Below are 24,637 nucleotides of genomic sequence, written 5' to 3'. Positions count from 1 at the left end.
GATGCAGCTGCCTGTTTATTTAAGATAAAACAGTAATGACAGTCAAATGGATAATTTATCTGCAATATGTTTTTACAATCAACTTGATAATAGAATGTTATAGATCAGGCAAAATTATGCTGTGATTTTTTTACAAAATGTCATAAGTAGTTATCACAGCTCTAAAGAGCTACATTTCCTTATGTTTCTTCCAGGACATCTCATGCTAAGTCAAAATCGGAGGTGGCTGAAACAGCTGCTCAAAAAGCTCAGGATGAAGCGCAGCTTGCGAGGATCACTGCCAAAGAGTTCTCACCATCCACCCAACACCCGGGCAATGGTCAGTATGTTAAACAAAAATATTGTGTTTCTGTTAGCCTACTAACAACTGATTGAATTATTCAGTTTATAAAACACAGGATAGTAAGATTTCTAATAAGAATCAAATTATGGTACTAGATTCCCTGATACCGTGGAAGGAAGGTTTGTTCTGGGACATATTACCTAGAGATCTGTGATATTTGACAAGACATTTATATTGCATGCTTTCAGTAGCATACGGGCAGCTTGGTTTAATATTTAATCAGAAGAGGAACAGCTTGATTGTGCAATATCATAACACTGTACCGAGGTGTTAGTATTCAGTATGCAGTCAAGATGTTATGCTCAAGTGGAACCCACACAAAATGAATTCCAATGCACCAGAGACAATATTGATCTCAAACTGGTGATTTCAAGTTTCAGTAAAATTGATAAAATAATTCATGTATTATTCATGCTATACCTTTTGTGGATTTTGTATTACTGTAATTTATTTACAGTAAAACAGAATCCATCCTTTTAGAGCAGTAGTCTGATTGCTAATTCTTTTTCTAATTGTAGAATAGTAAAGTTAAACCATACTTTGCTTGAAGTCCTTGCAAAATGTAATTTCTTATTTTTTTCACCATGCTTCTTTCTCCATTTCATACCTTTCATCTTTGTCTCTGCTGATTTATTTATTTTGTTCGTCTTTCTTTCTGTTTTTAATCTTCCCTTTTCTTATTCTTCCTTTTGCATTTGCATACCTTCCTCTGTTTTATTTACAAGCATAGTAATGACTGGAAAACAGAAAGGCAACTGTTAGCTGACTGTGACAGTTATAGCATTGTTTGGTTCTGATTTGTTCCCCTTGACTAGTTTTGTCAGTGAGTTTCATTAGTGGAGAGCAACTTAATTAATAGTCTTTACTTCATATAGATTGTATACGTATGCAATATGTTTGTGGGAGTGGGAAGGATTAGTTCCAAAGCAAAGTATTATTCCATTGAGGAATTGCTTTTTAGGCCTGATTGAAATAATGAATTTAGGTTTTGCTTCTTATTTGAAAGTGTTGGGAATAAATTCATTGATTAATTGAGTCTGGATTGTCTTTGCAGCAGCAAACAAGGAACCCTCTCATGGTGCTGATCATCCTAATGCTCTCCATTCACTATCTCCTGGATATTCCAATTCAGGCTATTGCATTTCAACATTATATGAGACACATTAAGGCATATGTTTATGGGCACAGAGAGCAGGAGATAATTGCACAGCTTATCCTGACTTGTAGGACAACAAGAATCATCACTTAATGTTTCCAAGCATTCTTACTGAGGCATGATCTTGTAATAGTGTTCCTGTGTAATTCCTAAGGTAATTATCCTTTGGAGCAATAATGGGAGCAGCTAGGGAATAAATGACAATCTGTTAACGTGAGCTTCTCCTTCGGAGTTCAGGGGTGGTTGAATTTTGAAAAATGAATGCACCATGACTTCCTCTATTAAATTACACTGATTTCTAGCATTCTTTATCACACACAACTTAGCCATTCATAAAGAGGAATCTCTCTCTCTCTGCTGACCAAGTTAACTGTAGGAGCAGCAAAACAATGACTGTATCTCACTGCTGCCTTATTGCGATATCATACAGGGTAAATTCCCCAACTCTGCAAAAAAAAGTGTCAGCCAATGGATGCCAACTGAAACACAAAGATTGCCGTCCCTTCCTGAACTGATCCTAAGCCATACGCTAAATATTGCTGTTACCATTATAGTTACAGACAACGGTGCTGCTAATTCATATGAAGTAGGTAAAAAAACTATTCTTTTGTCTTTTTGGTGCAACCTTTCAGCAAAGATCTCGTCACCACTGCCATCACAGAATTTGTATTTTCTCTATAATCTTTGGGTGGTTGGAAGGAGTAATATGTTGGAATACATCCTCCTGAAATATTGTGTCAATTTGCTGTCTTCAGTCCTTCTTTCTTTATGATAATGGCTTGAAAAATACCAATGCCTGAGAAGCTTACACTTGGTGGAGGAATGGTCAAATTTTCACCAGTGGTGTCACTCCTAGATAGCTAGAAAGAGGTCCAAGGTTGTCATTGCTCAAAACAAAAGAAACAATACTTGTGAAGTTGACCCCAGTTGCAATGCTTGCTATTCAAACTTTGCAGTGTTTTCCTACACAGGAGATTTGAATCCTGCTAGTTTCACCTGGTAAGAGCTACACCTTATAGAATACCTGCAATGCAGAAAAAGGCTGTTTGGCCCATTGAGTCCACATAACCCCTCTGAACAGCATCGCACCCAAATCCGGCCTCACACCCTATCCCCATAACCCCCGCATTTCCCATTGCTAATCCACCTAGCCTATATATCCCTGGAGACTACAGACAATGTAAGCATGGCCCATTACACCTAACCACCACATAATTGGACTGGAGGAGGAAACCAGAGCACCCAGCATAAACCCACACAGACATGGGGAGAACACGCAAACTCCACACACACACACACAATCACCCAAGGCTGGAATTGAACTCTTTGGTTCTGTGAGGTAACAGTGCTAACCACTGAGCCAGCATGACACCCTCATATGTTTTACTTTAATGTAATCCATTGTAAGGGTAAAGGCAGGAAATTTGGAAGTGCAGTGCTATTGGCCTTCATTTCAATATATTCATGGAGATTCATTGGAATACCACTTCACATCATATTTGAAAATTTTGCATTCAGTGCATTAATAGAAATAACTTCATGCCAGGTGAGCTGTCCTGATTTTAGAATGAATGTGAATGATATGGAATCTTGGAGCAAAAAGTTAACATCTCTATGAATTTAATTAGCAGCAGAATTAAACATTATCACTCTGATTGAGCTGATCGCTTCAGTAATCACTATGAACAAAATAGTGTATGTGTACATTAAAAGGTTAAAATAGTGCTCAAATTTAAGTATTCTTAGGCAAAAACATTTTAAATCTGGGCATTTATTTCACACCTCCATTTTTTAATTTACTTTCTTTCAAGGTTAGATCTCAGGGAATACAGGGAGAACTAGCCATTTGGATACAGAACTGGCTCTAAGGCAGAAGACAGAGAGTGGCAGTGGAAGGTTGTTTTTCAGACTGGAGGCCTGTGACTAGTGGAGTGCAACAAGGATTGGTGCTGGGTCCACTACTTTTCATCATTTATATAAATGATTTGGAAATGAACATAGGAGGTACAGTTAGTAAGATTGCAGATGACACCAAAATTGGAAGTGTAGTGGACAGCGAAGAAAGTTACCTCACATTACAATGGGATCTTGATCAGATGGGCCAATGGGCTGAGTGACAGATGGAGTTTAATTTAGATAAATGAGAGGTGCTGCATTTTGGGAAAGCAAATCTTAGCAGGACTAATACTCTTAATGGTAAGGTCATAGGGAGTTTTGATCTACAAAGAGACCTTCTAGAGCAGTTTCAAAACTCCTTGAAAGTAGAGTTGCAGGTAGATAGGATAGTGAAGAAGGCATTTGGTATGCTTTCCTTATTGGTCAGGGCATTGAATAGAGGAGTTGGGAGGTCATGTTGCAGCTGTATAGGATGTTGGTTAGGCCACTGTTGGAAATATTGCGTGCAATTATGGTCTCCTTCCTATCAGAAAGATGTTGTGAAACTTGAAAGGGTTCAGAAAAGATGGAAGGATGTTATCAGGATTTGAGCTATAGGGTGAGGTTGACTAGGCTGGGGCTGTTTCCCTGGAGCGTTGAAGGCTGAGGGGTGACCTCATAGAGGTATATAAAATCATGAAGGGCATGGATAGGATAAATAGACAAAGTCTTTTCTCTGGGGTTGGGGAGTCCAGAACTAGAGGGCATAGGCTTAGGGTGAGAGGGAAGAGATATAAAAGAGACCTAAGGGCCAACTTTTTCATGCAGAGGGTGGTGCATGTATGAAATGAGCTGCCAGAGGAAGTGGTGGAGGCTGGTACAGTTGCAACATTTAAAAGGCATCTGGATGGGTATATGAATAGGAAGGGTTTAGAGGGACATGGACCAAGTGCTGGCAAATGAGACTAGATTAGGTTGGGATACCTGGTCAGCATGAACGAGTTGTACCGAAAAGTCTGTTTCCGTGCTGTACATCTCTATGACTCTGTATACACTTGTACCATAAAACAATCCATATCCAAAAAGCAGGTTAGATAGCATACTGCCAATCCTCTGCCAATGGTACTTTTGACCTAGCAACTAACAGAAGCATAAAATTTACAGAGAAACTCAATGAATTGCCTTCCCAACTGCTTCTCACTTCACCCAATTACCATTCCATCCCATAACTATTTCAACTTAGCATTTCCCCAAAAGCTCAGGTTAAAGTACAAAGATCCTGACTTGAGAATTACTGAAGCACAAAATCACATCTTGTCTCCTGCAACACATTGTATTGAAAGTGACAAAGTATTAACCTTTTATTACAATTTGATTTTAATGGTCGATGCTATGAGTGAGTTCAAGTGGTTTTATTTCAGCTCTGACTTAATGTTTCCAGATTAAAGCCTGAAAAAAAATCTTATAGCAGGAATTATTTTGAATGTGAAAATAATACAATATATATTTAGCTTTACCTTTTATTTGCAAAGCCCAATTCTGTTCTTGAATTGTCCTGTATAAACCATTATAACCAGAAAGATTCAATGTTGTACAAATCAAGTATCAACAGGACTCAAGTATAGCATCGATGAGGAAATATTTGACTTTTGATTTCTGCAAATTTATAATGAACTAAACATATTAGAGTTTGGCATATTACTCATATGTATTTAATTTTAGCACTTCTGTGTTTCAAATATGAATTCTATTTTCAATGTAATGCTTAAATATACAAAAGTAGGTTTTAGGATAACATTAATGCAACCGTTCAGTTGAACCTAATGGAGCTCAGTTTCCAGGGTCCCAGTCTTGGTACAATTGTATCTTTTCAATTTATATAGCTAAATAACAGGAAGCACTTAAGCTTCTCCTGTACCAATATATATCTTGGACAACCTGAGTAGAAAAATATACAACTTCTTTAATTGAGGAGTAAGCTAATTACTAAGTTAACGGAGCTTCATCTTCCTGTGCAGTGCACTAATACCAACCTTCTGCTGACTGTAGTCTTTTTTCAAATGATTTGGCAGCTTCATTTTCTTAACTTCTGGTTAACATCTATCCTAGACTTATACAGTTATTGCATTCTTCTTATGCATCTCCTATCTTACTTAATGAATTTTACATAAATTGTTATAAATTGTCAAAACTATTTGACTTATTAAAAATTATACATGAACATACTAGAGCTCTAAAATTGTTTTTCTGTTTGGTATAGTATGTTTTCTGTACTGTTTTTAAAGGCAGTCTGTCCCTGCTGATATTTCATCCTGAGTCATTTCTTGCCAATTATAATCAGTGCTGGTTCGCTTTTGTCATTTTCTCTAACTCTCAGGGGATGAGTAAAGATGCACATCCCCAAGTCTACCTCAGCTAAAATGGGAAACTCAATTTGATTGAATCTTTGTTTATTATTGTCACAAGTACACAAGAGTTAGGAGTAGGGGAAGGGTGATTATACCCGAGGGGCTGCTGCTTCATTTGATAACATCATGGCTGATCTGAATGTGGCTTCACCTCCACCTTTCTGTCCATTCCCCACAACCCTTGATTCTTTTACTGAGCAAAAATCTAATTCAGCAGTGAATATATTCAATGGCCCAAGATCTTGTGCTTTTTGGTGAAGACAATTCTGCAGATTACTAACCATCAGAGGAAAAAAAATTCTTATTATAGTATTAAACAGGCATTTAAATTTTGTTTTAAGTTTTAAATTGTGTCCCCTAGTTATAAACTCAACAATGGTAAACATTCTCTTAGCTTCCACTCTGTCAATATCCCTCAGGATCTTATATGTTTCACCTTTCATTCATCTAAACATCAATAGGTAAAAGCCTGACCCATTCTATCTTTCCTCATGAGATAATTCTTGCATGCCATATTCAGTTATAATTATTTTAGATACGATGAACAAAGCCTGAATAGTTATCTTACAAGATAGTTTGTTAGGGGTTAGGGGTCTGTAACTACACCTACAAGTGACTTTTGATATTACATATTTTTACCCAAACTTATATTTTGATCTTCTAAATAATATCATCTCTCACCACTGTATTAATGTCAGCCTTAATTAACTGAACCACCTTTTACCTTTTCTTAGTTTTTTTAGCCTTCTGAAATGTCACATAGCCTCGAATGTTTAGGTCTCAGCCTTGGACACTTTGTAATCATGTCTTTCAGGTTGTACATGTCTATCTCTACTTGAGCAATCAATTTGTTGGCTTTGTTATGAATGGTGCATGTTTTCAGATACAGTTTTCACTGTCAACCTTTGACCATTCTTGCAAACTCTGGTTTTATCATCCTGTGTGCTCTTAGTTGTATATATCCTGCCCCTTGCTGCCACAGTCTGGTCATCATTACCTATGTCACTATCTTGCTTTGTATCCTGCCCCTTCTCTTAATTTTACCACATCTCCTCTCATCGTTTAAGTCTTCTCTACTGCCCTAGTTAGATGACCATAACATCATAGGAACAGAAGTTAGGCCATTCAGCCCATCAAGTCTGCTCTGCTATTCAATCATGGCTGATAAGTTTCTCAGTTCCATTCTCCCACTTTTTCCCCATAACCCTTGATTCCCTTTACAATCAAGAACCTATCTATCTCAGTCTTAAATCCACCCAATGACTTGGCCTCCACAGCCTTCTGTGGGAATGAATTCCATATATTCACCACTCTCTCGCTGAAGAATTTTCTCCTTATCTCCGTTCTAAAAACTCTTCCCTTTACTCTAAGACTGTGCACTCAGGTATTGTCTCTCCTATCAACATCTTCCCCAACAGCTACTCTGTCCAGGCCATTCAGTATTCTGTAAGTTTTAATTAGATCTCCCCTCATCCTTCTAAACTCCATCAAGTGTAGACCCAGACTCCTCAAACATCCCTCATATGTCAAGCTTTTATTTTCTGGGACCTTTCTTGTGAACTTCCTCTGAACACACTCCAGGGCCAGTACATCCTACCTGAGAGATGGGGCCCAAAACTGCACACAATATTCTAAATGTGGTCTGACCAGAGCTTTATAGATCCTCAGAAGTATACATCTCTCGATGACTCAGGAAAACACTGGTCAGGGAATGGTGCAAGTGAAAATTGTGCCAATAATGTCAGCTCCCATTTCCCCCAAAAATAGTGCCAGTGTCTCATGAACTGAACTCCATTTGTTTCATACAATTTTTGAGCCAAACATTCAACTCTCTAATCTTATATATCTTATGCCATGGCTCAGGTAGTAATAATAGATTATTATCTTTGAACAGAACTGACTGCAAAATAATCTTTGCCTCAAAAAACCTAGAATTATATTTGTAAATCTTTATGACACACGCAAAACATCTTACTTGGTAGAAAATTGATGATTGTCTCCTACAGGAAGTATTTTCAAAACAAGTAAAACAATCAGACTTGCATAAATGATTCAGTACTCTAGAGACCTGAAGTTTCTATTTTAGAGAGGGATACACAGAATTCAACAGTTTTCATTACAACCCTGTACTCAAAGTGAGCAATCCAATTGTATGTAGCACCTGCTTTTCAATTCAATACACTATGATATTATTATGGCTCTAAGATTTCATTAACAAGTTCATATAAATGAAAGTTAAATCTTGTATCTATATTCATATCTCCAAAGTTCCAAAACAATGCAACAGCATATATACCAGTTGCTGCTCCTGGAATTTGAGGAAGTCACCTCCAGCACCTAAATTAGCTCAAAAAAGGGGCACCTCTTACAGCAATAATTTTTTCCCATCCTCCATCCTGCATTACTCAGAACTCTCGACATATCATTCAACATATTTTTGTTCTTCTACACAATAAAAATATTAAATAACATTGCAAAGGGAAATGAAAATAGACAACAGCTTGAACAGAAAAGAATAATACAAAAAAAATACTTCGGTAGTAACACCAACATCACCTAAAACAACATTTTTATTAAATTACATGTTGACCAATCATGTATCAAACCCAGTAAGCCTTGTCTGTGTGTAGTATGGGGAAATGATGGCCTAGTGGTAATATCAATGATTTTTAACCAGAGATCCATGTAACATTATGGGGACCCAGGTTCAAATCCCGCCACAGCAGATGGTGGAATTTGAATTCAATAAATATTTGGTATTAGGAGGCTAATGATGACCACAAAACCATTGTTGATTGTCAGGAAAAAAAATACCTGGTTCATGAATGTCCTTTAGAACTGAGAACTACTTGGTCTGACCTATGAGTGACTCCAGACCCACAGCAATGCAATTTGGGATGGGTAATAAAGCCTGGCCAGTGGCACTAGATCCCGTGAATGAATAAAAAAATTGCAGATTCTAGATAACCTAAATGAACTGATGCTAGAATAATTCCAAATAGTTAAGAATACTCCTCTCTGACAAAGGTTAATTTCCTTTCAGACAATTATTCATGGAGCATTAAACTCTCAGGAGCAAATTGGGTAGCACGGAGGCTCAATGGTTAGCGTTGCTAACTTACCGCGCCAGGGACCCAGGTTCAATTCCAGCCTCAGGCAACTGTCTGTGTGGAGTTTGCACATTCTCCCGTGTCTGTGTGGATTTCCTCCTATGATCCAAAGATGTGCAGGTTAGGTGAATTTGCCATGCTAAATTGCCCATAGCATTAGGTGCAATAGTCAGGGGTAAATACAGGGTAGGGGAATGGGTCTGGGTGGGTTACTCTTTGGCGGGTCGGTGTGGACTTGTTGGGCCAAATGGCCTGTTTCCACGCTGTCGGGAATCTAATCAAAATTGATCTTTAACTGCTTTGTGAAGCAGGATTACTATTCTTTGTGTTACTGTACTTCTATGTAATCTGACAAATCTGTGAGCGAGTGTGACATAGCCATTTTGGTCAAGAAGGTTAGATCAGGGTTCTTTCTGGAGGGTATGAAGTGAAAAAAGTGGATCTCTAGTGGATGAGGGTTCAGGTGCATAGATCTTTAAAATATCACAAACACATGCAAAAAATAATCGAGAACGCCTTTATACCTAGAGTACTCGATTACAAGGATGCAGAAGTTCTGCTGCAGTTATATAAAACCCTAGTTAGATCCTAATTAGAGTACCATCAGCAGATCTGGGCACCACACCTCAGGAAGGAAATATTGGTCTTGGAAGGAGTTCAATATAGGTTTACAAGAATGACACCCAAACTTCAGGGGTTATGACAAATTAGGCCTATTTTGTCTCAAAGTTTTAGAAGGTTAAGGCATGATCTGATCAAAGTTTTCAAGGCACTTACAGGAAAAAGCAGGCTGAATGAAGATAAACTATTTCCACAGGCTGGGGATTCTAGGTCTAGGAAGTACAGTCTAAAAGTTAAGGACTGACTATTCAGAAGGGGTGTTGGAAAGCACTTCCGCACACAGGATGGTAGAGGTTTAGAAATCTCTTCAAAAAATGGTAGTTGATGCCGGAGCAGTTGTTAATTTTAAATCTGAGATAGATAAATTTTTGTTAAGCAAAGGTATCAAGGCATATGGGCCAAGGCCAAGAATTAGATCACAGATCAGCCATGCTCTCATTTAATCATGGAACAGGCTTGAGGGGCTGATTGGCCTACTCCTGTTCCAATTTAAATGGCTGAAATTACATTCTGAAAACTTTAACAAAGAATAATAAGATTTTGAAATGATCCCTTGACCTATTAATCTGGGTATTCACCTAAAGTATTTCTCGACTGTTTTAGTAGACATTTAAGAACAAATTAATGATGTTCCTGCCTAACCTGTGGAGTGAGAGAAATCTCGGATGTATTCATACAGCACTAATCTAAATTATTTGCCAAACTTCATCGTGTAATAGCAAATTTTGTAAAACATAACATTGTTTGTGCTAATATTCCGAAGTAGGGAATCATAAATAAAATAAGGCTGGCCCATTGGTATTAGCAGTGATAGACTGAATTCATAAGCTGCACATTTTGTAATTTCAGCTGATTTTAAAGGTAGTATAGTTTTCACCTACTTAAACCTTTTTTTTTGAAAATAAAGGATATAATCAGCTTGGCTCTGATTATTTTGTTCCACAGTGCCAGAAGGTCTAATTCTTTATTTATTGTCACATGAAGATTCTGTTCCTCTCTTGCTCAGTATCAGCATCTGAATTAAATTGCTGAGTATACTGAAGCTTTGACAGTTTCTTGCAACCTGCCAATCACGAACTCCCAGTCAGCAAGTTTTAGCTGGTTGCCATTCTGATCTGTGCTTAGGTGGAAAGATGTCGGTTTTGGGATTGGTTGCTGAATCTCAGCAGAATTTTTTAGCAATAAATTTCCCATTATGAGTATTTGAGTGCAATTACAATATTTGTTGTGTAGTCACATGGAATTCACTGAGGCCTGGGCAGCAACATTTTTCACATAATATTTCATGGGGGTAAGTTGAATTCTAGGATAGGAGAGTAATCACTGTTTCCCTCTAATTTTCACTTTCTTTGTGTATAGGCTTAGAAAAAGATATTATGATCAGGTGAGAGGAGGGGTGGACCCACTCCCCACTTTTCAGCTTCTTTGGTTGGTTCCAAGATTGACTTAAGTTCTTTCTAGCATGAGGCTATGCATTTCACATATTAAAATGTAACTTTTTATTGCAAGGAATAAGGAACCAATCACAAGTTTTTCTAGAATGAAAAAAAAACAATTTTATTACTTGCTAACTCTGAGAGATAATAAACATGTGATGTCAAGCAAACAGCCTTCATGAATTTACTTGGTCCCATCACACAGAAAGATAAAATGTTAAAAGGAGGAAGTGTCCAGTAGAAAGGTAAACTAATATACAGTTTAGGGTTCTTTAAACGTCCTTGCAGCATGAGGTTTTAACCTGAGACCGCAGTTGGTTAATTGGTTTCTTAAATCATCAGCAGTAGCAAATATTGCAGCTTTCCTTCAGTCTTTAGTTCTCGAGGCTTCGCTGCAGTCAATGCTGTTGAAATGGATGCTTTCTTCTGGGGAGAGAGGGAGCCTTCTCACCCTGTGTTCAGTTCTGCATCCTATTTCCATCTGGTCTGTGAGAAAAAGAAATGGCTGATTGCTTGTATCTTCTGCATCTGCTGAGGATTTTTTTCACACTTTAAAGATTATTGTAAATACTTTAATAATGGCATAAATCAAACAAGATGTGATAATTCCCAAGGGATTGTCTAACTGGCTTCATTGTTCTTTGGGAACATTAGTTATAGTTCAGACTGTCTTTGATCAAATCCAAGTTGGTTTTCCTGAAATTTGGCCAATCTGTGAGGGTCAGGTGATTCTTGTGGTCATTTTAAAACACTGCTTTTGTCCCTTCTTATAATTGTTTCAGCCCATGGAAGTCCGAGGTATTAAATTTATCAGATGGAATTTAAAGATCAGGAAACTGTACTTTACAGATTTATACAGACACTTGGCTAATTTTGGTAAAATTCAGTCCTAATTGTCATTTTCATGGAGTATGAATGAAACGTTTCTCTCCAGGAGCTTCAGCAAATCATCTCATGCAATTTTCTGCTGCTCATTTATTATATAAGCAGTGCACCCCCCAAAGACATGATCACACTGCTGTGCACTCACAATAGTACAAGTACTTGCCACTGCTGGGACCTTCTGGGATTCACAGCACTGGCACCATATTTAAAACTCAGCTGTGCACAAGGTAAAACGCTGCCAGCTTGGAGTATCACCCCATGGCACATGTAGTGGGAGGGATTTGCTTCTGAGAGCACATCGGTAGCACAAGTGACATTTCCTTGGAAACAGAATCTCATATTTGTAAATGTATTATCTCCTTACATTGTCACCTGTCTGATCGACTGGAAAAGAACAGCAGCTGTGGGAATGGAGCTACAGAGGCAACCTATCATTAACACCATAAAATGTTAGTACACTGTCTGCAGGAGTGCTACTCCTTCCAATGCCCTATGTTGCATAACACTTTGTCATTGTTTAATGAGCAAGCATCATTTTGTGTCTTGGAGTCATATAGCAGGGAAACAGACCCTTCGGTCCAACCGGTCCATGCTGACCACATTCTCAAAATAAACTAATCCCACCCACCTGCGCTTGGCCCATATTCCTCCAAACCTTTCCTATTCTTGAACTTATCCAAATGCCTTTTAAATATTGCAACTCTATTAGCATCCACCACTTCTCCTGACAGTACATTCCACACAGAAATCAATCCCTATGTAAGAAGGTTGGCCCTCATGATTTTATAACCTTTCTCCTCTCATCTTAGAAATATGCCCCCTAGTTTTGAAGTCCCCCACCGAAGGGAAAAGTACTTATTATTCAACTTATCTATGCCCCTCATGATTTTATAGACCTCAGTGAGATCACCCCTGAACCTCCTATGGTCCAGTGAAAACTCCCATTCTTTCCATTTTATTTTAATATCTCAAAACCTCCATTCCTGGCATCATCTTTGCAAATATTTTCTGAATCCTCTCCAGTTAAATAACATCCTTCATATAACAGGGCATCCAGAACTGCACACAGTACTCCAGAAGAGGCCTCCCCAATGTCATGGACAACCTCAACATGACATCCCTACACCTATACTCAAAGATCTGAGCATTGAAGGCACGCAAGCTAAATGCCTTCTTAACCACCCTATCTACCTGTGATGTAAATTTCAAAGAGTTATGCACCTGAATCCTTCGGTCACTTCCTTCAACAACACCACCCAGGGCCTACCATTAACTGTATAAGCCCTGTCCTTGTTTGTATTACCAAAACGGAATACCTCGCATTTATTCAAATTAAACTCCATTTACCACTCCTCAGCCCATTGACCTAATTGATCAAGATTTTTTAAAGCTGTGATAACCTTCTTTGCTGTCCACTATACCACCAATTTTGGTGTCAGTTGTTAAAGTTAACCTTTATTAAACAGTAGGAGAAGTGAAGAAAAGACTAACAAAACTTGCTTCTAGGAATAAACTGGGTGATTTGCTTTACAAAAAACAATAAATTTATAGCCAACAAATTATAATTTCACCCAATGATTGGAAGTGGGTATTGATTAAGTCCTTTTCTGTTCATTTTTGTGGGATGTGGCTGTTACTGATTGGCCAATATTTATTGCCCATCCCTAGTTGCCCTTGAGAAAATGATGGTGAGCTGCCTTCTTCAACTGTTGCAGTCTATCTGCTGTGGGGTGACACACAATGCCAGTAGGGAGGGAATCCTGGGCATTTGACCCAATGACAGTGAAGGAATGATGATATATTTCCAAATCAGGAGATTTGGAGAGGAACATGTATGTGGTGGTTTTCCCAAGTAATGGCTGCCCTTGTCCTTCGAGATGGAAGTGGTTGTGAGTTTAAAAGAAGGTGCTGTCTGAGGATCTTTGGTGAATTGCTGCAGTGCATCTTGTAGATAGTGCACATTGCTGCTACTGAGTGTCAGTGCTGGAATGAGTGGATGTAATGCCAATCAAGTGGGCTGCTTTGTCTGGAATGGTGCCAATCTTCTTGAGTGTTGTTGGAGCTGCACCCATCCAAGCAAGTGGAGAGTATTCCATCACACTCTTGGCTAGTGCATCGTTGATGGTGGACAGACTTTGAGGAGTCAGGAGATGGGTTAACCATTACAGTATTCCTAGCCTCTGACCTGTTCTTATAGCTACTGTGTTTATGTGGCAAATATAGTTGCATTTCTGGACAATTGTAACCCCAAGGGTGTTCATAGTGAGGAATTCAGTGATAGTAACACCACTGAATGACAAGGGGCAGTGGTTAGATTGTCTCTTAGTGGTGATGATCATGGCCTGCCATTTGTGTGGTGCGAATGTTACTTGCCACTGGTCAGACCAAGTCTGGATATTGTCCAGATCTTGTTGCATTTGAACATGGACTGCTTCAGTGACTGAAGAGTTGCAAATGGTGTTGGATAATGTACAGTCATCAGCAAACATCTCAACTTTTGACTTTATGATGAAGGGAAGGTCATTGATGAAGCAGCTGAAGATGATTGGACTTCATACACTACCCTGAAAAATTTCTGCAGAGTTGTCCTGGAGCTGAGATGACTGACCTCCAACAATACAATACGATCCCTCAGTCGGAATTTGGACACTGTCAGCAACTTAAGGTATTCAGGGTCAGGGGTTCTGTATCATTCCAATCTGGGGAATGGGATATGGTCAGTTCTGCAGTATCTGTGCAATAATACAAGCATCTTCTTATGTGCCAGGTATGATTCCAACCAATAATTCCAGTTATGCGAGGGCTACTTGATGTCACATTTGGTTGAATGCAGTCTTGATGTGAAGGGCTGTCATCTCATCTCCCCTCTGGAATTCAGCTCTTTTTACCAAGTTTGAACCAAGGCTATAATGGGGTCAGGAGCTGAGTGGTCCCGACGGAATCCAAGCTGGGTGTCAGTGAGCAGGTTATTGCTGACCTGCTGTTCATTAGTACTGTTGATGACACCTTCCATCATTTTAGTGGTCACTGAGAGTAGACTGATTGGGCGATAATTGGCTAGGTTGGATTTGTCCTGCTTTTTATGTAAAGGACATATCTGGGCAATTTCTCACATTGTTGGGTAAATGCCAGTGTTATAACTGTTTTGGAACAGCTTGGCTAGGGGAACAGCAGGTTCTGAAACAATTCTTCAGCACTATTGCCAGAATGTTGTCAGGGCCTGTAGCCTTTGCAGTAACCAGTGTCTCCAACTGTTTCTTGATGTCAGGTGAAGTGAATCGAATTGGTTGCAGTCTGGAATCTGGAATGCTGATTAGTTGCAGAGTAGCAACACTATGTCATTCTATCCTGCTGAAGGTGATGTCATCCTGCTCAATAACCTTATCTGTGAGTTGTGGCCCACAGATAACATGATTAAGGTTGTCTATGATCACTTCTGCTTTTTAGAGATGACTATGATCAATTTGTAATTATCAATGACGTGATCAAGCTCACTGTGGCCAGAATTTATACACAAAATGGTGTATCTATTTTACATGCAGAATTCTGGGATTAAAGGTAACTTAAACCTGTACTGAGTAAGCATCTAATTGATGCAATTGCCCCTTGAAGGCCTCATCTTGCTCACAAATTGAACCACTTCCATAAGCAAAGAAAGGAATGTTTATGCAGCCCACTTTGAGTGTGGTGGCAGCCATTTTCATTTCCATTAAGATTTGCAACTTTCATGAGGTTTTAAGGCAACACAGGTTATGCTTTATGGACTGATTCACAGGCTGAGCCTGTTAATCCAGGTGACTTGCCCCCAAACCTTCATGTTCCTTTGTGTCAACACCATCAATTCTCAACTTCTCCAAATATTACCTACTTCCACCTATCAACTTTTTCATTCAGTCTTCATCTCCTCACATTACTTCTAAGCCTCAAACCAAATATCATGATGTACAGACCTTCATCAAGCCAGGATGGTGGTGATCATTGCTGACACTACTTCCTGTTTCACAGTCCCTCAGTAAGCCGTGTCCTCCAATGCACCAGTGTCTTCCCACCTGTTATATTAGATTTCTCCCTTTGTAATTATGACCTCCTCTGCCTCCCAGCATGCTGCTTCGAATTCCCACAACTGACTTCCCCAACTTGCCCATCACAGCTGTGACCTTGTTAAGCACCCTTGATGATTGGTGAATCATGGTGGATCACAGATCCCCATGACTGATGGTGGTCCACTCCCCTGATCGACTTGGAATGTCAACTCTGACTGATGAGTGACCAGACTCTGACTAATCTCAGTGCAGCTTGCCAACTGAATTGCTGCTAATTCCTGGACTTATTGCACAGATACTGCAGAACTGACCATATCCCATTCCCCAGATTGGAATGATACAGAACCCCTGACCCTGAATACCTTAAGTTGCTGACAGTGTCCAAATTCCAACTGAGGGATCAAATTATGCCTTTACTATGGCAGGGGTTTCCCTGACTGACCTCTCCTGCTTTCCCCAACTTGGTTTAGGAATACTCCCCTTATACTTTGTACATGGCCATTTAGTGAAGCAAACAGAGTCTCTTTAATGTGTGAGCTACTGGCACATGCTAGAAGTATGACGTTGATGTAGCATGGTGCCACATAGTTAAATGTCCACCCTCTTGACTCATCACAGCTGGCAAACATGAAAAGCTGCATGGCTTTGTGTCTTTGCTAAAAGGCAAGACAAAGCAGAACTACTGAGAGGCAGTAGGTGCAGAGGTACAGTGCCTATGGCAAGGCATAGATGCTATGAGCATCCAATTAGGCAGAAAGTGAGTGAGTGCTAAGAGAGCAAGCTAAGAACCCTGAGGTGCACCCTATTCCAATACATGGAATGAATGCCTGGCAGCAGCATCACAAAGAAGTGCACTTCTAAGTGCAGTATTGGAGTAATGATCTGTGTCATTAGTGAGTCAGAGATGTACAATGATGATGTGAAGGTGGTGCATGTCTAGTGCTGGCTTCCTTGGATGAAGGATACAGATGGACGCTGTCCATGCAGTATAACTTGAGATGTTGGAGAACACTGACCAAGGTGGAGGCCCAGAGGAACAATGAGCTAACCTTTCAAGTTGGAAATTGCCACTGTCTAGTGTCTGGGAAAATAGCCATCCTCACAGAAATGAGACAAGATCCAGTAATGTTGAGATATTTGTGTATGCAAACATGTCTTTTTTTGCCTCACTGTTAAAATTGGAGGTGAAAAAGCTGATTTTCTTTATTCAGCATTGTTGATCTCATATTTGTGTTCTTGCCACATTTTACCAACTGGCTTGCCATTGCCCATGTTATTCAGGAGCTGGGAATATTCCATTTTTAATTCCAAATGTGTTCAAAAACAAATGTGCTGTCCAAGCCTACATTTTCTAACATGTCATCTGAGCAGTGAATAACACAGATAAATACATAAGTTCACGGTTTAATGAGCTTCTGTCCATGCATCAGGAAGAATTAACCATCAGCGGTTATACTGAAGGGATATGAAATTAGATATTGTAGTTTGGTTCAATAGCTTATTCATTTGAAAGCTCAGAATCCTGGCCGAGAGGCAAAATTTACAAATCATGCAGTGAGTAAAAAGGCATGGAACTGTTACTAAAAGTCATTTCTGGAGGTTTTTAAAGAAAACTTACTGATGTTGATTGAAATTTTCTCATTATTTTGCTTCTTTAGCTGTTATGTGTAAAATATGCTGCATACTCATTATGAGGATGCCAAACAGTTATTGAATGTATGTAGATAAGTTACAATGGAAAGTTTTGTGGAATGGTGGTAGGTTCAGTGCAGCCATGTTATGCCAAGAACCATGTTACTTTTTTGATAATCTGCTGATTGTATCAGTTTTGTTTCAGTTATACCCTATTCTGACACAAGTTGGCACATGAACACCAAGAACTGCACCTTTTTTATTTCCATTCTTCATCCTCTTAACTTAAACAAAAGCACCATGAAAGCTAATGAAGAATGAGGCATTACAACATTGAATGCTCATGGTTTCACACTGTGTGGGTATTGAGATGAAAATAAATTCTGTTAGGTCATGTTGGACACCACGGTATGTACAGGAGTCTAAATGGCAACATGGGAGCAATGAACACGGCCTTCATCCCTGAAGAATACACCCATAGTTCTGAGGAATTGTACTTTTGTTACTAATCTTTGTAATCATGGATTATGCTAAATACTGCACTTGTGACCTGCCTGATACATATTTGGACCACAAACTGGCTGACCCTGTACATATGCTGAATACAAGCTTGGAAGAAACTTGAGAAGTAAAATGTGAGTGTCACATTTACATATTAGTTAATGGGAATTGTGGATGGTTTATGTCATATGACACAAATGACACAGTCCTAGTAGTGTCTCACTGCTACATCATAACTTCATTAAGTGTGCCTGTCATCATTGAGTGTCCATGTTTTATCCAATAGAAAGTTCCAGTTTTCAGTCAGAAGTATTCTCATAGAGTCTCACTAGCAATACCTTTTTTATCAGAGGGCGATCCATCCATCGAACTAAATGGGACACAATCTGATGGTTTAATTGCTGCCCTGAATAGATTGATCATATTGACATCCTAAGGAAAAATATATTCTGCTGTAAAACATGTTGTAAATTACAAAAATATTGTAGGTAATTATTGTAATTTTTATGCCAATATAAAACTCAACACCAGAACAATATTTTGGTTTGTATTTATGCATGCTGTGAATTAGGAACCAGTTGTTCAAGCTAAATAGCTATTCTTCAAGGTAGACATTTGTTTTGAAAGCAAAGGTACCTTTATCAAATGTTAGATTCAGTAAACTCTAGATACTGGAGCCACTATTCACAGATTGAACAATGATTTTAAATCACAAACATAACCAAAGCATGGAGTTTTCCCAGCATCTGAATGATGTAGGCAATGGTAGGAACGTTGGAAGAACCCAGCAAAAACAAAAAAAAAATCCAATTTCCCTGTAAGGTTTCAACGGCTATGTGACAATGTCAGGAGGGCCTGTTTTTATTGGAAGGTACTGGCACAGGTGAGCATTCTTACCTCAGTGGACAATTATGTGAGAACATTTGTCAGTATATACAGAGTGAAAACCCACAGTTAAATTCCCCAGAATTGATACTTAGCAAAAATATGGGAAAATACAGTCCTATTATTTTAATTCTGACAAAAATACATTATTTGAGGGTATGCTCTACCCATCTACCAAGTTCTCATGGCAACCATAGCAACTGCCTTTACAACTTGCTGAGCCAAGTATAGCAATTGTTGTGATCATAAATGCAAAATATGAAACAGGAGCTTCCCCAAATATTGGTAAAGATTCTGCTGCAACAAATGTATTGTGAACACTACAGGCAGAAGCAACCCACCCTGTCCCTATAATTAGGATTATTACACATTATGATGTACGTGACAAGAAAGTGAAAAATTGTACCCTGAAAAAATGGCTGCTACAAATAAAAACACTTCTGTGAATAAGATCTTTGAACAACTTTTTCCAAGAATTTTATTTTATTATCATTCCCTCTATGGATCAGGTATTATTGATTACGCAAAATGAGGAAGGGCAATAATATTTTTAAGCTATTAGGTAGACAGATTTTAAATGAAATTCAGTACAGGGGAACCTCGATTATCCGAACATGATGGGCAGGCACTATTTCATCCGGATAATCGATTATTCGGTTAATTGGTTAAATGCCTTTCCTCTAGGGCTCGGAGTTTTTAAAGTCTGGTCCCCGTTCAGGAGGTTGCACTAGCACATCAGCCCCAACACCACCCTCCCTGCCCCCAACCCCATGCAACACCTCCCCCTGCCCCCAACCCGTGCAACCCCTTCCCCTACCCCCAACCCCATGCAACACCTTCCCCGCCCCCAAACCCATGCAACATCTCCCCCACCCCCAAACCCATGCAATACCTCTCCCTGCCCCAAACCCATGCAACACCTCCCCCCGCCCCCAAACCCATGCAATACCTCTCCCTGCCCCAAACCCATGCAACAGCTCCCCCCGCCCCCAAACCCATGCAATACCTCTCCCGCCCCCAAACCCATGCAACACCTCCCCCCGCCCCCAAACCCATGCAACACCTCTCCTGCCCCCAAACCCGTGCAACACCTTCCTCAGCCTCCAACCCGTGCAACACTTCCCCCGCCCCCAAACTCATGCAACACCTCCCCCTGCCCCAAACCCGTGCAACACCTCCCCCCGCCCCCAAACCCGTGCAACACCTCCCCCGCCCCCAAACCCGTGCAACACTTCCCCCTGCCCCCAAAACCGTGCAACACATCCCCCTGCCCCCAAACCCGTGCAACACCCCCCACCCCCAAACCCGTGCAACACCCCCCCGCCCCCAAACCTATGCAACATTTTCCCCTACCCCCAAACCCATGCAACACCTCCCCCTGCCCCCAAACCCATGCAACACCTCCCCCTGCCCCCAAACCCGTGCAACACCCCCCTGCCCCCAAACCTATGCAACACTTTCCCCTACCCCCAAACCCATGCAACACCTCCCCCGCCCCCAAACCCATGCAACACCTCCCCCCGCCCCAAACCCGTGCAACACTTCCCCTCGCCCCCAAACCCGTGCAACACATCCCCCTGCCCCAAACCCGTGCAACACCCCCCGCCCCCAAACCTATGCAACACTTTCCCCTACCCCAAACCCCTGCAATACCTCCCCCATCCCAAACCCATGCAACACCTCCCCCTGCCCCCAAACCCATGCAACACTTCCCCCTGCCCCCAAACCCATGCAATACCTCCGCCCAATCCCAAACCCATGCAACACCTCCCCCTGCCCCCAAACCCATGCAATACCTCTCCCCAATCCCAAACCCATGCAACACCTCCCTCCGCCCCCAAACCTGTGCAACGCCTCCCCTGGCCCCCAAACCCGTGCAGCACTTCCAGCCTGACCGCAAAACATTCCTCAAACACGTGCAACATCTACCCCCCCAACACAGCCCCCAACCCCATGCAACACGTCCCCCCTGCCCCAAACCACTGCACCCCGCCCCCTTTCTGGGGCAGCTGGACTGTACACTAACAGAAAGATTGCTGCAGCTGCCTTTGTGGGGTAAGTCTCCAAACAGTGCGCATGCGCGCGCGCACACACACACACACACACACACACACACATTTTACTGCAACTTTTTAACATGTTCCACCTTTGCCTGTACAGGATAATATTGGTTGAGATTATCTGGGGAAGCAGGGTTTAGGGTACACGCCTGTGTAGAATTCCAGGGAAAGTGTGGGAATGGATGGAGGGAGGGCAGACAGTCATTTGGAGACGGTGCCTGGTTAATCACTGTAAACAAGAGATGCGATCACTATTGGAAAGGTCTTTGATGTAGTGTTTCCATTGGGACCTTAAGATCCCTTTCAGATAATCTGATTTTCGGATAATTGGTATTCGGATAATCGAGGTTCCTCTGTATTGATAAATAAAAACTATTTCATTTTAGTCCTGAAAATACAATTTGAATATATGAGAGAGATTTAGAGTCAGATTTGGAGTAATATTTGACTTGACACTTTGAGTGAATTAGTTGAATTGAGTTGAATACTAGCTGATGCACATATTTGGTATAAGAGACAGCTGCCATGGTTCACAAATATGGGCTCACTGAACTACCCATCCAGAGATCAGTCTGCAGAGATGATGTTTGGATTACATTCTATGCTGGTCATAAAGGGGCAAAAAAAACTATTGAAATGGGGAAATGGGTGAAGGCATTAATATTGAGAATAATATTTAACCAGCAAAATTGAGTTGAGTTGAATTGAATTTGGGAAAGGTGACTGCTAAAAAACAAAATGCAATAACATTCAAATTCAAAATCAGAACAAGAATTGTTTAATAGGTAAACAATTATGAATAGCTGATATGATCACAAAATACTCAGATACCAATATTCTGGAAGATAGCTACCTGGGAAGGTATGGTTAGAGACAAAAAAACCTGCAAATGTTGGAAACCAAAGTAGACAGGCAGGAGGCTGGAAGAACACAGCAAGTCAGGCAGCATTAGGAGATGGAGAAGTTGACGTTACAGGTGTAACCGAAATGTCAACTTCTCTACCACCTGATGCCACCTGGCTTGCTGTGTTCTTCCAGCTTACAGCCTGTCTACCTGGGAAAATATTGCAATATTGACTGATCAATGTTAGTTCAAGGATTCATGGTGTTTCTGTTCATGGTGACAATGAATGTGAAAGTAATACTCAAGAGGTCTGTAAGCATTATAAATTATGGCTTTTCACATGAGGAACCTTTTTGGAGAATCTATCAAGAAGTGCAATATTGGTATTTTATTCTATGGGAAATGCAATGGCTAAGTACACAACAATTATGGTTGTCCCCTTCCATAAAACTTCATATCTTCACAGGTAAATTGAACTCAAAATAAGGTTTGGCTTACCGTGCTTGGATTTCAAAATGATTCTCTAAGAGGTTGCTAATTCTTTCAAGTTTAGGACTCTAACAATTGATAGACATTTTATATTCAACTCAAAGCTGGTGAATTATTTCAACTTCTGATTTTCAGACTCAAATAAGTTTTTCTGGGTTAGTCAGTTAGGAAAGATATCAGTTATAATTATAACAAAACTTTAAGAATTGAAAATAAGCTCAAAAGAAAAATTATCAGGATGAAATAAATTCACTATAATAAATTGTGGCACAATTTGATGATGAGTAAGAAGATTCTAATTTGCATTCACAGAAATATTGTCCAGGATTTGAAGAAAATGTCAGGAACTACCATCAGGTTTAGATGGGGTTCAGAGCATTCCCAATGTGGTGAAAAAGTATGTGGCTGTGAGTTTCCATAAATTGACTAATCAATGGTCAGAGGGTGGGGTGACAACCAGTCAAGGATGGCGGGTGGTCTCTCAAATGCAGCGGGTAGCTGATGGAGTAAATGCCCCAAATACAACATTTTAAAATTTAAATATCATTTTTGTAACATCTTTTTTAAGCATTCGATGTCCCTATTGACTTTATTACTGATTTAATTTTGAAATACAATCACTATTGTAATTTATATACACAATATAAGAACAGTTAATAATTAAAATCAAATACTGCAGGTGCTGAAAACCTGAAATAAAAAGAACAAATGCTGGAAATGCACAGGTCAAGAAGCATCTGTACAGAAAGAAATGGAGTTAATGATTCATGTCAATGATCTTTCATCAGATGAGACAGCAGTCTCCAATATTGATGTGGTACCAGGGGTGAGCTCCAATTCAAATGCACATTAAGTAACTTCTTCAGTGGCCAACAACCATTCTTAGTTAGGTTGCTGAAATGTTTACCATGCTTTTTGTGTTTTAAAATCAGTTATTATGCAGTGAATAGCAAATTTAAATGGATAAGATGCCTGCTACAGGCAAGGATGTGGGTGGTGTGTGTGTGTGGGTTATTTCATATTTTTAAAGCTGAGTTCAACAGATTTTTAAATGACAAAGGAGTTGAGGGGTCTGTGGGAGTCTGGAATTAGAAGCCACATCAGATTATGCCGTAAATGTTCAAATTGTGGAACAGATTCAAAAGGTTAATGGCTTACTCCTGCATTTAGTTTGTTTATTTGGGATCAGGAAGGAGGTACAGGCTTAGATTAGAGGTAAGTATGTTTGAAGATGGTCTTCCTGCCTCGAGGTCAGATTCATACATCATGGTGAGGCTGCATAGTAAAAGCTGATGGCTTCTTTAGAACTTGGTGGAAGTATTACCTACACGCACCAACAATGCACCATGTTCCTGATGAAAAAGGCATGGAAGATGTGATGGAAGCTATAACTATCAACTGTTATACTGCACTGGGCTATACAGGGCCGTAGTGAGGCAACCCCTGGAGTATTGCATACAGTTACGGTCTCCCCTGCCTAAGAAAGGAAATACTCACCATAGATGGAGTGTCGCAAAAGTTCATTAAGCTGCTCCCAGGGATGACCTGACTGTCCTATGAGGAAAGATTGTTTTGATTGAGCAGTGGGAGACTAGATGTAGCAAGGATGTTTTCCTTGTTGGGGAGTCTAGAACCAAGGAACATAATATCAAAGTATGGGATACAGCATTTAGGACTGAGATGAGGAAAGATTTATTCATGCAAATGGTGGTAAACTGTGGAAGCCAAGACACTGAATATACAGTATTCAAGAAGGTGATAGATAAATGTTTTGATTTAAAAGGCATCAAGGGGTGTGGGGAGAAAGCAATAATATGGCATTGAGATAAAGGATCCAGACTCAAGTGGGCTGAATGGCCTATTCATGCTCTTCATTTGTATGGATCTATTTATATAAACAGATTACAATTGTACAAGATTATGGGAACAAGAAGGAGCAGGGTAAAACCAATCAAACTTTAAGGTACTTTTTGCTTGGTTCTGTGAGGCTGGAATGGAAATTCTGGTAGAGGTAATTTTGAAACTTGCCTGGAATTAAATGATGCCACACAATCAGAGATGCAATGAATATTTTCCCATTCAGACATCTGTCTCACTAACTGAAGCCAAAAAGCAGCAGAGGTGCTCCAGGATTTTACACTGCATCATGTAAACAGCAAAAACCTTTTAGATTGCCTTGACAACGTGGCAGATTATATTGTGCTCATCTAATGACAATACACTAAGTAAAATGGAATACAGAGCTCTTCCAGACCTAAATCCCACATTTTTCAAATCAAAGCTCTTGCCTTCTACAAGGTCAGACCATTGTAAGATGTGAACAAACTGAATAAAGACACTTTCATACAT

At 40.0% G+C, this 24,637-nt stretch overlaps 1 protein-coding gene across 1 annotated transcript in view; it reads left to right on the top strand.

Moving 5' to 3' along the window:
* The window catches only part of jph3b (junctophilin 3b), a 168,225-nt gene that overhangs the window by 134,495 nt on the left and 9,093 nt on the right, over positions 1-24,637 (top strand). Inside the window, exon 3 of the mRNA XM_060837658.1 lies at positions 195-319. Coding sequence (XP_060693641.1) covers positions 195-319 — 125 coding nt within the window. The remainder of the gene's footprint in view (positions 1-194; positions 320-24,637) is intronic.

Source organism: Hemiscyllium ocellatum, chromosome 17 (genome assembly GCF_020745735.1).
Source record: "Hemiscyllium ocellatum isolate sHemOce1 chromosome 17, sHemOce1.pat.X.cur, whole genome shotgun sequence".
NCBI lineage: Eukaryota > Metazoa > Chordata > Chondrichthyes > Orectolobiformes > Hemiscylliidae > Hemiscyllium > Hemiscyllium ocellatum.
The sequence above is the reverse complement of the archived record's forward strand: the minus strand, read 5'-3'. Positions and strand labels throughout refer to the sequence as shown.